At 42.2% G+C, this 14,335-nt stretch overlaps 1 protein-coding gene across 1 annotated transcript in view; it reads right to left on the bottom strand.

Moving 5' to 3' along the window:
- The window catches only part of dclk1a (doublecortin-like kinase 1a), a gene marked incomplete at its 5' end in the record, with an annotated part of 89,322 nt that overhangs the window by 72,518 nt on the left and 2,469 nt on the right, over positions 1 to 14,335 (bottom strand). The window contains one exon of the mRNA XM_080780046.1: positions 13,534 to 13,883. Within this exon, the coding sequence (XP_080636172.1) occupies positions 13,534 to 13,883 (350 nt within the window). The remainder of the gene's footprint in view (positions 1 to 13,533; positions 13,884 to 14,335) is intronic.

The raw sequence follows: 14,335 nt of genomic DNA on the forward strand, positions 1-14,335 counted from the left end.
CTCCCTCTCTCTCTCTCTGTCTCTCTCTCTCTCTCTCTCTCTCTCTCTCTCTCTCTCTAACTTGAAAGCTCGTTTCTCTCTTCATCTTCTTTGTTTCATGTCAGGCATCTCTGAAGCATTCTCTCCCTCCCTCCCTCCCTCCTTCCCTCCCTCCCTGTCTGTCTGTCTACCTCCCTGTCTGTCAACCTCCCAGTCCCACACAACACACAAGTCTCTCTCCATCTATCAACCTTTCCATTTTTCTGCCTAATTACATTTAGTCTCGCCCATCATCGATCCACTGTCTCTGATCCATTGGCTCAAAGTTGATTGTGTCTGTGTGTGTGTGTGTGTGTGTGTGTGTGTGTGTGTGTGTGTGTGTGTGTGTGTGTGTGTGTGTGTGTGTGTGTGTGTGTGTGTGGGGGGGTCTCTCTAAGTCTGTCTCTCTGTCTGTCTGTCTGCGAGGGACAGACAGACAGATGTTTATGTGACCAGCAGCAACCCGTTGGCTTCTAACTCCAGACAGCTGCTACTAATTATACTGGTGTGTGACACTGCAACTGTGTTGCAGTTGCAGTGACTCAGCAGAACAGAGGCAGAACTATAAAAGTGTGACATCATCATCACAGGGAATAAACTGCCTGTCTGTACAAACATTTGCACTCATTACATACATATCTAGGTCTAGTGCCCCATAGCGTAGTGGTGCAATGTCAAGGCCTGGATCAAACTCTGGTTTCGTTTTGGAGGTCTGAATGCTCTCTAAGGACGTTTTTGCATTAGGAAAATTCCTAGAGAAGGCATGACAGTGAATTAATATGTTTTTGTATTGCATTTGTGGACATCAGTATATGTTAATTTTGTGAGTGTCTTGTAAGCTTGTGCGGGCTGGATATAGTGGTACAGGACACTATAGTTAAAAAAAATAAACTACCCATCTATCTATCTATCTATCTATCTATCTATCTAACCAACCTACCTACCCATGCACCCACCCTACTGGCCTGACTATAAGACTAACATATTTTTCAATGGAAATATCCTAAAAAACGGGGTCGTATTATAATCGGGGACTAGACAATGTCTTCAATGTTCTTCAATGTTCTTTTTCCACAAAAAAAAAATAATCAGAGTCGTCTTATCTTCGGTACAATACGGGTATCTATCTATCTAGGATCCGTTGAAAACCTTTTCCTGAAAAGCAACCCTTTTTGACATACAAGGTTTCTGACCTGGCAGTGGCAATATGCTCCAGCTGGAGTAGCGAGGGCCGGGGTGCATGCTGTGTGTGCTAATTAAATGAGACCTAACTGTCCATAAAAACAGTCATGAAGGCAGAGAGAGAGAGAGGGTGTGTGTGTGTGTGTGTGTGAGAGAGTGAGTGAGTGAGTGAGTGAGTGAGAGAGAGAGAGAGAGAGAGAGAGACACACACACACACACACACACACACACACACACACACACACACACACACACGAGGGAGAGAGAGAGAGGCACAGACAGAGAGAGAGATAGAGAGATATGAAGAGATATTAAAAGCTCTTGCATGTGTTGCCAGCAATGCAGTGAGTCCACTGAGCTCTGCACTGCAGAGAGCCAACAGGTTGGACTCTGCACTTCACTACACACTAACTAGGATTATTGTCGCTGTCGGGGAGAAACCTCTTATCTCCATATTTTAACTTTTTTCATAAATGTACCGTACTTTATCATACTTACATCATCACGCAAAGGCACAGAATGATCCACAAGCTTGAAATGTGGCGCTAAGCAACACGTTTTGAGCTTGTCGATTTGCATATAAGTTAGAAATTAAACTATATATGTTTACACACAGCTGGTGCAAACCAAAACACAAAACACTGACACAATGCATGTCTAGTGAGGACCTCTGACTGATTTCTGTTTACTTTAATTCCCTAACACCCCATGATGACCCAAACAATAATCCCTCTATTTCTCACCCCTAAAAACAGACCTGCTTCCTCACTCTCCAGGATTTCCTTCCTATCCTTGCAAGGAAATCCTCAAATATACATCGATAGAATTGTGTGCGTGCACACGCACTCACACACACCAGGTCCCATTTTTACAGTCTTTGGTATGACCCGGCCGGCGATCGAACTCCGACCTCCCAGTTTCACGGTGGACACTCAACCACAAGGCCACTGAGCTGGCGAGAGACAAGTAGCTTGCAGCTTTTAAACACGGTTCAGTTGCCTTTTGATCAGCTTATAGCTAGCTTGCCCAACACAGCTTGACAGCTGTGCAGCAGAACCTAATGAACCTCGTACACATAATACTTACACGCAATGGTGATCGCTGAATTTAAGAAAATGTTTCACCCTGTCATGACCATGATTGCGTTTCATGAAAAGATGTGTTTGCAATAATTTGAGTGTGCATTAAAACCATTTGCATTGTTCTTGGTTTTTCCTTCTCATCTTCCCTTCCTACATTTAACCCATTACACTTAAGACCTGAGGCCGATTCTGCAAAATGCATTCTAAAATGGTTCTCAAATGTTTTCGTGCCAAGAACCCCCATAATAATATGTATTTGGCCACGCCCCCCCCCCCCCCCCTTTTGAAAATGTTTGTGCCAGTAACCCCCAGAAGAGAATTACTATCTTGCTGATTGTAATGTATAATTTTATGCTTCAGTTTATTATTATTTTTATTATTATTATTAAGGTTTTTGTAAGTTACTTCCTCCTGTATTGTGAAGCTTGTATTGTTTTGTTTTTGGAGGAGAAAAGGTCACCTGGGTCATGTCAATTGTTGATTTAAATTGGGGTCTAAATTAAGTTATGCAACATCTGTATATTGGAGATCTACAGCAGAGGTTCCCAACCACTGGTACACGGTGATTATGAGTCCAGACTAGGCAGGTGGAAGTTAATCGAGCCTACAAATCAACATGTGCGATACGAGTGCATCGGTTCATTCAGTGTGCATTGGATGCAATAGACGGGTGAGATCTCGATGCATCGTTCGTGGGGTGTCTGCATCGGTAAAATCCATTGCTACATAGGTTTTTCATGTTGTATTTCCTATCCTCTGTTTTCCGAGGCGCCTTGAATGCACCACCACCAGCAAAAAAAAAGAAAGAAAAAAAAGGTCTCTTCTCTCTGACATCCGGCAGCGCTGCAAACGCGAATGCAGTCAGAGTATAGAAGTGAGCCCCACGGGTTAAATATGCAAGAGAAGCACCACTTAGCCTTAAAGAATACCTGTCCGAGTGTCCGTTGATCAGTTGTTGACTGGTGTCACTGTAGCACGCTGAGCAATAATGATCCACAACTTGCCACTTCTCCGACACAATCAGAGTATAAACATGCAATTAATTTAGATCATTTTGCGCTTTATATACAATATGAACAACTGCTTGCATTTAAAACAAAGTTGTTTTCCAATGTTAAAATAGCATGTGTATTTTTCTATTGGTGTTGCTTGCAGTATGTGACACTGATGTTGCAAGACAGACTATATTGTACTACATTATTTTATATTGTCATGGTTTTGGAGTAAAAAAGCCTCTGGGAGGCGAAAAGAGAAGAAGATGTCAATGGTAATTTGCCTTGGGAAAAACAATATGAACCTAAAGTATACTAGTTAGTTCAATTGATTCAAGCCAAAACACAATCAATAGCATTAGCCTCATAGCGCATAATTGCCTAATTCATATTTTAACGTTTTTCAGGAAAGAAGAAATGAAATATTGACCTGGGCAAATTAGGCAAAAATAAAGGCATGGCATAATTGCCCAAGTCATTTTTGGAATGTAACAAGCATTTTGATAGGCTGAGGACATATGCAACACGTTACACGGCACAATGAAGCAGCAGTGGTAGGGGAGTTGATTTGGGTAGAAATGTCAATTTGGTAAAAGAAAAGACTTTCAGGCAATTTTGCTATGAGGCTGATGATAGATTGATTGATGATCATTAACCCTAGAACACTAAACACGGGTGATTTTCACCCGGATAATTATATTTTTGTTGCTGATGTCTGAGGTGGGTGGGTCTTTATACCTTCATGATGCTCAGTGACATCATAGAAGGTAGGTTTGTTTCCCTGCCCACATGCTACAGGCAGGTGTTCGGTTGAATTTCACCCGTGTTTAGTGTCAGAGAAAAATCCCATACACCCACAATGGGCATTGTTTTTTTTACTGGACCATTCTCACATGTCCCAGGAAGGGGTGGACCAAAAGGAGACGTTCCCAGGCCCATTATTATTATTGTTTTTTAGGAATATGTTTCCGATGTCCAGGATTCAAATTCAAAATAGCAAAAGTAGCAGATCTCACGTTGCGTTTTGAGATGCGGTTCAAGCTTGTGGATCTGCTTTTGTGTGACGCTGTGCAGATAAAGCAGGGCGTTCATTTACGAAAAAACACAAAAGGTTAGAATATGGACATGAGAGGTTTCTGCCCGACAACAACCGTATGACAAATGAGAGCATTGACAAGTGTGATGTTACAGTACAAGTGTAAATTTGGTTAGATTTGTACATAGTGTGTACATGTGCACACACACGTAGGCCTACCCCTTCGTACGTACTGTACGTCTGTGTGTGTGTCTGCAAATAGACTTACTGTACTCTACTGTAGGTGTAATAATAGTCCAGTCACCATGTCTGTGGATTTAAGCCACTTAGCCTACATCCTGCATCTCTGTGATCACACTTCCCCTGACCCTCCCTCTGTGTCATCACCACCACAGCTCAGCCCCGTTACCTAGGCAACTAGATGACATCACACAACAGGAAGTGCTAGCAACCCCACTATGCTAGCAAAATAAGGGTAAAGTTCAAATGTAATATTGATAGATATGTTGATAGATTTATTGTATTGTGTGTTATGTTTTCTTTTCTTTTCTTTTTACCTCATATGTCCATACTTTTCTGAATTCAAATTCAAGATTTACAAGCTCATTGCGCGATTGAGCTTTGAGCTTGTGGATCAGATGATGCTGTAAACAAATGCATCAAAAAAAGCAGAATTCAAATGACCAAGGTAGGGTAGTGAGAGAGAGAGAGAGATAGAGAGAGAGAGAGGCTTAAAAAATAAAGCATGGCGATGATGAGTTCCAGGGAGACCCGAGACTGCCCCGGAATCGATAACGCAAATTGCGGTTGGAATTTGATACATCCACCCACACTCATGCACTAGGTTGGATTACAGAGAGAAACATGACACCACAAAACACAGTACAGCATGCAGTGTAGCTACTGCTCTGTAGGCAAGATGACAAAAGCCAAAGTATCATGTACTCACAACACAACGCCACAAGCTTGAGTCTGATTCACAAACCATGTCACATGATAGCCTGAGCTCTCTCCCATGGGGCAAAGCTTTGCACCTGGGCACCAGTATTGCCGGGTCAGCTTATTATAAGCGACTTTGGGCTTGCTTTTTCTGTATTTTTCTTGTTTTTACAAGTTGCTTATGGTTAGTTGCAATTTATTTTGCAACTAACCATAAGCCTGGAATTGTTGAATTATTTCAAAACTATACAAGACTTTTTTCAAGATTTGGTTTGAAAATAGCTGTTCTACAAAACATACAATGCACCGCACTGAAATGCATCGTGAGCTTTAAACTTGACTTGGCTGCACTAATAACTTTGGGGCGGGCCCGTCTAGATTTTGAATGGACAGGAATCAGTCAAAAGGGAGACATCGAAAAGGAAGGATGGATGGGGAAGGATCAACATATGGAATGTCAGAACAGGTTCTGACATATATCCATATATGAAGATCTAAGGGTTTGAGGTCAGATGTAGAGTTGCTGGCTGGCTCCATATATGCAGATCTAGGTGATGATCCAGTCTTCTCCATGTATGGCCATATATGGTGGCATGACACGTCATGAGGCGTGATGTCATGAGGCATGACCATATATGGAGGCATGATGTCACGAGACGTGACCATATATGGAGGCGTGAGGTCATGAGGTGTGACCATACATGGAGGTGTGACAGACCAAACGACTGACGGGAAATGCAAGTTTTCACAGTAAACTGTGACCTACGGCAAGCAGTAGTATAGCAGTACTACTAGTAGTTATAGTAGAAGTACAAGCAGTAGTAGTTGTTGTAGCATTAGTAGAAGTGGAGTTCTCACATAGCTGAAGTGATACATCTGTAAAAAGAAGGATAGAGAGAACAAGACAGAGAGAGTGACAGAGGATAAGAGAGAGAGATAGACATGGAGTGAAAGAGAGAGATAGAGGGACAGACAGACAGTGACACAGAGAGAGACTGAGTGACGAGAGAGAGAGAGAGAGAGAGAGAGAGAGAGAGAGAGAGAGAGAGAGAGAGAGTACAGAACAGGCTACTGAGTATGCCTCAAGTCCAACAATTCCAAGCATTTGTCAGAGAGGGGGGGCGGGGGGTCGGTCCCCAGTTCAAATGTTATTTTGGGGGTCACAGGCTGAAAGGTTTCAGTACCACTGACATAGAGAGATAGAGTGACAGAGGGTGACACAGAGAGTGACATATAGTGACATGAGAATTGGTTCTCAAAGTGGGGTACGGGGACCCCCAGGGGTCCTTGGGGGTGTACCAGGGGGTCCCTATTTATATATATTTGCGATTTCAGGTCCGCAGCCAAATACATTTTGGGGGTCCTTGCCATGAAAACGTTTGAGAAGCACTGACAGAGACAGAGAGTGACAGACAGAGGCACAGGGTGACAGATAATGATGGAGAGAGAGAAGACCAAAGGACAAGATACTGATCCTCAGTAAATGTTCAAGTTTTCCAGTTTGTGACCTGAATTCCATTGTTCTATTTTGAGGAGGACAGTGGTGACATAACCCTTCCCAGTGCGCTCTGTTACGCATGCTGGCAGACTTTCCCACTGCTCTACTACAGAGCCATCTCTGGGTGCTGTTATATAATTATACAAAAGAAATTACACTGACTGTCAGTTGTCACTAGCTCCCAAATACTGTTAACAAACATGTAAACTAGAAATTGTAAATGTGCAAATTAATCAATAAGCACCTGCATGGTCTATCTATTTATACTTCTCATGCAGTACATGAAGGGGGCATTTCCCCCCAAAATGACACAAAAATCACACTTGTGAGAAGTAAGGGGGGTACCCACTAAATGGTAAATGGTGCATTTATATAGCGCCATTATCCAAGGCGCTTTACATACAGTAGATCACTATGTCATAGTTTACTGTGGCACCCACTTCATCATAGTAAAAAGTCCATAGACTTGGCTGCCACATGACGTCACGGCCACACACAAAGCCAGGCATTGGAAATTTTAGTAGTGCCCCAAAAATAAGAAATGCAAACCCATGTGAAGTGAGGTGCTCTTATCATCCATTTTTGTGTATGACAAAAATAGGACACAAATAGCCGATTTGCTCGTCTACATATGACGTAAATTGTCTATTCATTGTCAATGGGAATTTAATGTTTGTGTAAGACAAAAATCGTGATGTGCTATAGCTGAATAGCTATAGCTGAATATAATCAACTCGGGTGCCACATGACGTCATGGGTGGGAACACACAAAGGCAAACATATAAAGTCTATATAGACTACTTGGCTGCCACAAGACATCATGGGGGGCATGAATAAGAGCAAACCCAAAAAGTCCATAGACTTAGCTGTCACGGCTGGGCAGTGGGCACACAAAGCCAGGCATTGGCTGACAAAAACACGGCCCTCTTACATATTAGGCCACTATCAGTCACCAGAGAGAGAAATAGTAGGGCAGGAGGTTAGAATGTACAGTTTCCCTGCTGCCTTTGGCCTCGTTACAGAGGTTAATGAATGCAACCCCCTCCCTCCCTCCCCTCCTCCCTCTACTGTAGGAGCTGAAGTCTACATATTGTCCAGAAATCAGCCGCAAGCTCAATGACTGAAAGGACTCAGATGATGACATCACTGATCGCGCGTGCACACACACACACACACACACACACACACACACACACACACACACACACACACACACACACACACACACACACACACACACACACACACACACACACACACACACACACACACACACACACACACACACACACACACACACACACACACACACACACACACACAGTTCATGACACCTTATCCCTGCATGCTCTCAGGTAATTACCTCCAGCTTATAACCTGATACACTGTAGCTTGCTCCACATGTCATTAACAGTATGGAATGCATATAATCCCTCCTCCTTCGGTACTTCTCTTCCTGCCTTCATTACTGTATAGAGTTTTAACCACTTAAACCCCAGTGCCCAGAATCTGTATTGTGGGGAAAGCTCTCGTGGAACATAACATGCAGGTAGTTTTCAGTGAAAACAGAAATACACTAGCATAGTGCCCTGAGGAACTCCGGTCAAATAGGGATTAAGTGGTTAAACTCTGTATCGTTGCTATCAGGAAACTTTGTATGTCCCAAAACGGTTTACGTTTCAGGAAATGTTGAGCAAATCTTGAGCATAATAGAGAAAAATACAAAACAGAACCATACAAGGGGATACAGGGCTCGAAATTAACTTTTTTACTTGGTAGCACTGGTGCTCCCAAATTCAGAATGAAGGAGCACCAGAAAAAAATTAGGAGCACCCACCAAAATTTTACGAGCACCAATATGTAATCGATTTTTTACATTCATTATTATTACACTTGTAGCCTACAGCAGTGGTTCCCAACATTTTTCATGTCAAGCACCCTCAAATTGACACTCATTAGCCCACGGACCCCCATTTGAAAATATATGCCAGGGACCCCCATATGAGAAGATTTTTACGGCTCTGATTTTCCATAAGGGTCCATTTGGTTCCTAACTATCATTTAACCGAGGACCCCTAGGGATCCCCGGACCCCACTTTGGGAACCACTGGCCTACAAGCCAGTTGGTATGAGATGCTATTTTTGTGGCAATAAACCAGTTGAAAATATAATTAAATTCTAAATACTGTCTCTGCTATAATTTCTGAATTTGTAAATGGCTACAAAACCCTTTGTTTTATGTAGGCCTGCTTTTTGATTGAAGTAAAAAAAAAAATATATATATATATATATATATATATATATATATATATATATATATATATATATATATAGGCCTACTGTATATATTTATGAGAAGTTATTTTCACAACGTCATCATAAATGTGTGTGTGTGACTCCACACATTCCATTCAATTGAGCCCTTTTGCTGTCTCTCACAGCTGAGGACCTCAGGTCCAGCTGATGTTGATCACCCAATCAGTCCACGGACTGACGGGAGGTTAGAGGAAGTAGAAGAAGCCAAGGAGATATTTCTTTAAACAATCATAACTCTGGACAGGAATGGACTAGGAACTTCTTTTTTTTGACATGCTCAGATCTTTATGCTCTACAAGTTTAAATCATCTCGCGGGAGGGAACCGGCCCGCGACACTTTCGGTCGCGATCGTTTTGGTCGCACTACAGTAATTATATGCAGTAGCACTGGTGCGCCCAGTTATATTTTGAGATCGCACAGATTAAAATTCAGGCGCATTTGCGACCAAAATGGTCGCTATTTCGAGCCCTGGGATAAATACTAAATAGTAGAAAAATATATTATATAAATATAATGTAATAACAGATCAAATAATAAAATATCACACCCGTGTGAAGTGAGGGGTGCTCTTATCATCATACATCATCTCATTCTGGCCGATGCCAATCACACGAACATTGAAGACATAAGTGTGGACGCAAATTGTGTTTACACAAACCCTCAAAGCTGGACATTAGGAGGGGCTAGTGCCCCTCAAAATCAGTGAGGGGCGCTGCGAGGGCAGTATTTAAATCAGCCAGATGATGTCTTGCATTGTCATTTTTTACTACCCTAAGCAATCATTAAAGTCCATAGACTTGTCCGGCAACAGGTTATTTTTAATTAGGCTCTAAACCAACAAAAGTCTAAAAGTCTATTTCAGAAAGTCATGGATTGGAGGCCCTCCTTTCTGAATACATCCAATTCAAAAACATAAAAACAGAATAAGAACAATAAAAGCAACAAATGACTTCTAAAGGGTAAACTAAGGATGGCTTAAAAAAACGAATCAATATATATTTATAGATTAATTTAGGCATTTTGTGAGAAAAATAAATACTAGTAAGTAAACTCTCCCTCTCTCTCTTACCCAATTTAGTATAGATTAGCCCCATTGTAATGGGGTATTGAATTTGCCTTGAGCTTATCTGGTGTGATCTGTCACAATACCTGCACACAGAGCACAACGCCAAACCCTCACAAAACTCCTCTAACACTGTTCTTTCTATTGATGCACATCCACTCCACTCATTCTCATCTTTGAATATGTTGGCTTACAATGACATGGACAAAATATAGGAAGCCAAGGAAAATGTGGTTAAGCACATACACAAATGCAGAGGTGTGTGAGTGCAGCCGTGCAGTGCACACACAAATCAAATCACATGCATACTGTAGCTAGATGCGTGCACACATGAGGACACTCTTAATCCAGAGTGATTTACAGTAAGCAAGATCAAATGCATGGAGACAGTGTAGTGCCTCACTAATAAACCAACTGATAACATACCATCACTCTACATAGTACACACACACACACACACACACACACACACACACACACACACACACACACACACACACACACACACACACACACACACACACACACACACACACACACACACACACACACACACACACACACACACACACACACACACACACCATGTGGCAGAGTGTGTTGGTTACCATGCCGACGGGCCAGATCGATGCTGGGTCTAAAAATAGCACTGCTCATAATAGTCTTAGATACCAATCACACCAGGGGGGGGGCGCTAAACTGGGGTAGAACAGCACTCATTCTGTGTAATCTCTACTCTAGAGCTAATGCTAATTAGCTAGTTATCATTGTGCAAAAAAAGAAAAAGACGTTGATGAGGTCTAATCCCCTCTTATCAAGGTTATTACGGTTTTGCATTCCAGTATTTAGTTTGAGTTTAGTGGCATTCTTATTTGTCGAAAAGGCTTAGTTTTAGTTTGGTATATAATCTATTAGTTTCTATATGGGGTTAAGGCTTGGGGTGAGATTCAAAAACATCAGAAAAACGTATTTATATAATCTATTAATTTCTATATGGGGTTAAGGCTTGGGGTGAGATTCAAAAACATCAGAAAAACGTATTTATATAATCTATTAGTTTCTATATGGGGTTAAGGCTTGGGGTGAGATTCAAAAACATCAGAAAAACGTATTGTGTAATAAAAACTCAAGAAAGCGTAAGTAGAACAATGTGGCCAATAGGGGCAGAGCCCATCCCGTCTCCTGTTTCAGCTTGATGTACAAGTACTGTACAATCCCCTGGACATGTGCAAATAGTAATACTGTACACCCGCTGGGCCAGACGCTAGTATGTTGCAGGGGGGACTTATCCACAATCCAACCATCGCTGAGTGCAAGCAAGGGAGGCATTGGAGTCACATTTTTATAGTCTTATAGTCCCCCCACTCTGGGATTGACCCTGATTGAACCCAGACCTCAAAATATCATGGCAAACACTACTACACTTACTTTTAAAAACTTGATTCACAGTTCAAGCTGATACAGCGACACACACACACACACACACACACACACACACACACACACACACACACACACACACACACACACACACACACACATTAGATGAAAACTAAGGAAATTTTTGTTTGTTTTGTAAATACCCAATACCGTTTTTTTACCTTCAATTATTTAAAGTTTTAATTAACTATATATAATCAACAAAAATAGGTTTCTCAAGGACAACATGACAGGGAGTCAGATACCGGCTTGGCTTCTCAGTGCAGCCTGTAGCTATGGATGGCAAGTTGTGAATGAAGCATCAATGACACCAATGTGCCAACATGAGCTCAGCAACGGGAGGTGAGCTGTGTGAGTCATGTGGGTCGCTGTGATTGATCTACTTTTGTGGGACACCGACAATAGGGACAGACCTGAAAATACAAGTGGGCTTAAGGCCCTACATGCTCCAATTTTAGCCATCCACCCACCCTTTCTTCCTATCACTCCGCCTAAGGTTCCTTATTTATGAGACACAGGGGTGAAAGTGGTCCCCTAAAAGATTCGGTGTCTTGAAGGTAGCATCCACAGATTTAACAGGAGCCCGGACAAAACCACTCCCTCGGTCCAACTGTTTCCTGTTGCTACTTTCATATCACGTTGATCATGATTCATGATACTCGTGATGATGGTCAGTGAGAAAAGGATAAATTAATTTCTGAAGAGCCTTTAGTTTTCTCAAAACATTAGTCATCATTTAGATGTTCTAGGACACAAGATGGTGACATAAAACACAATCTGTTTGACTACACCATTCTGACATAAAACCCAATCTGTTATCATTCTGATGATGATGAACAATAGTCATCCAAACAGACAGACAGATGAAATACAGAAAGGCAATCAGATAGACAGGCAGGCAAGCAAGAGACAGATTTAGAAGCTAACAGTATGTGACGTGTTGATGGAGTAAATTGAAAATAAAGATTAAGCCTGTCACTAACAACCTACAATCCTGAGACCACACACACACACACACACACACACACACACACACACACACACACACACACACACACCCCTCTTTGTCATGATACCAGCTCTGTCAGTCAGAAACCTCTTATCTCCATATTTGTGTTTTTTCATAAATGAATGCCCTACCAAGCCAGCTGGACGGCGTGCTGCGGGATTGACTCCCGAGCCCAATGGCCTTTGCCGTGACCCGTGTGTCACTCCCCATCTCTCTCCCCCTTTCCTGTCTGTCCACTGTTCACTATCAATAAAAGCATAAAAAGCCCCAAAACAAAGGCTTGTGGATCTGGTACTTTTTCTTTCTTTTGTTTTTTCTCATGAAATCATGAAACGTAACAGTTTTGGACATATGAGGTTTCCACCCAACAGAGACGATAATAGTCTTGTATACACGGACATCAGGGCAATATGTGAAAAATAGAGTACGCTCATGTAATATTTATCTGTAATAGTCTTTATAGAGGTTATTTTCTTTCCACTTCCATCATGAGCCTTGTACTATCAGCAGCAAAGCCACCGTGGGAGAATAAATACTTTTTAACTCCTTCTTTCATACAAAGACCATGACAACCAAATATCATTAACCAGCAGCAGATCTATTCCAGTTCATTCTAGTTCCTATAATAATAGAACATGTCACCAATGCAGTTGCAGTATGTGGCAAAAGCCAAAGCAGTTTCTTCAGCTTCAAATAAACAAAACCCCACACAGTTTGAAGCTCGCTGCCAATTAGCAGTTGATGGTTGCCAATGTAAAAGCCATTCAGAAATCAGCGTGCCATGCTGCACACTATTACAAAGTTCAACAGAGCACTATTTGAAACACTGAAAGATTACTCTGCTTACTAGAGAGAGAAATTACTCTGCTTACTGCTTACTTTTTTTTTTTTTAGATGTTAGGATAGAAGAACAGAAGACACTTTGCAAGGCATCATGTTAACAAGAAAACAGCTCACCAGCTTTCCCTCCATGGTGTAGATCTTCCTGACCACGCCACAGTCCAGCTTGATGGCGTCCGTGATGTCGCTCAGCACCTGCTCGTAGGAGTGCGCCGTCTTCTTGTTGAGCAGAATCCTCACAGCTTTCCTGGGCTTGACGCCGCTCCGCACGATGGTGATCAGCTTGGGCCGGATGAAGTCCTTGATCTCCTGGCCCCCGGCCCCCATGGTGCTGCTACTGGCCAGGGAGGAGGGCGCGCGGGCGCTCGCCGATGGCGCCTTGACGGTGACCGACCAGTTGGGATTGACGTTCTTGGTGTAATCCAGCTTCTTGTAGGCCTCGACAGAGCTGCACACGTAGCTCTCACCTGAGAGCAAGTGGTCAGTGGAGGAGGGGAGGGTGGCATGGAGTAAAGCAAAAATAAAATCTCATGAGTGAAAGTTTAATGATGATGTTTAGGTATTATTATCATTCTAAACCTACAGTATGCTGCTGCTGTTCTACATACGTATAACCAACCGCAACCAGTTGAAGAAATAACAGAGTTGAGGCATTCATCTTTTTGCTTTTGTTATATTTCTGAGACCATTCATGTTTATGGAAGATGATTCTCAACATTTAATCTATGGCTAGTTTGATCACTTCAAATATTCATTCATCTTAAAATAACTATTAACCAAAATAATGCGCAACATGGTTCTATAGAAGACATGCTTGGGCACCAAAATGTGGTGCCCGAGATTCATGAACGAGTGACCTGTGTTAAACTCCACGTGCACGCTCTTTTGCTCGTTCTACATCCACGAGCAAAACCGCCCG

Source organism: Protomyctophum bolini, assembly GCF_963924005.1.
Source record: "Protomyctophum bolini genome assembly, chromosome: 13".
Lineage (NCBI taxonomy): Eukaryota > Metazoa > Chordata > Actinopteri > Myctophiformes > Myctophidae > Protomyctophum > Protomyctophum bolini.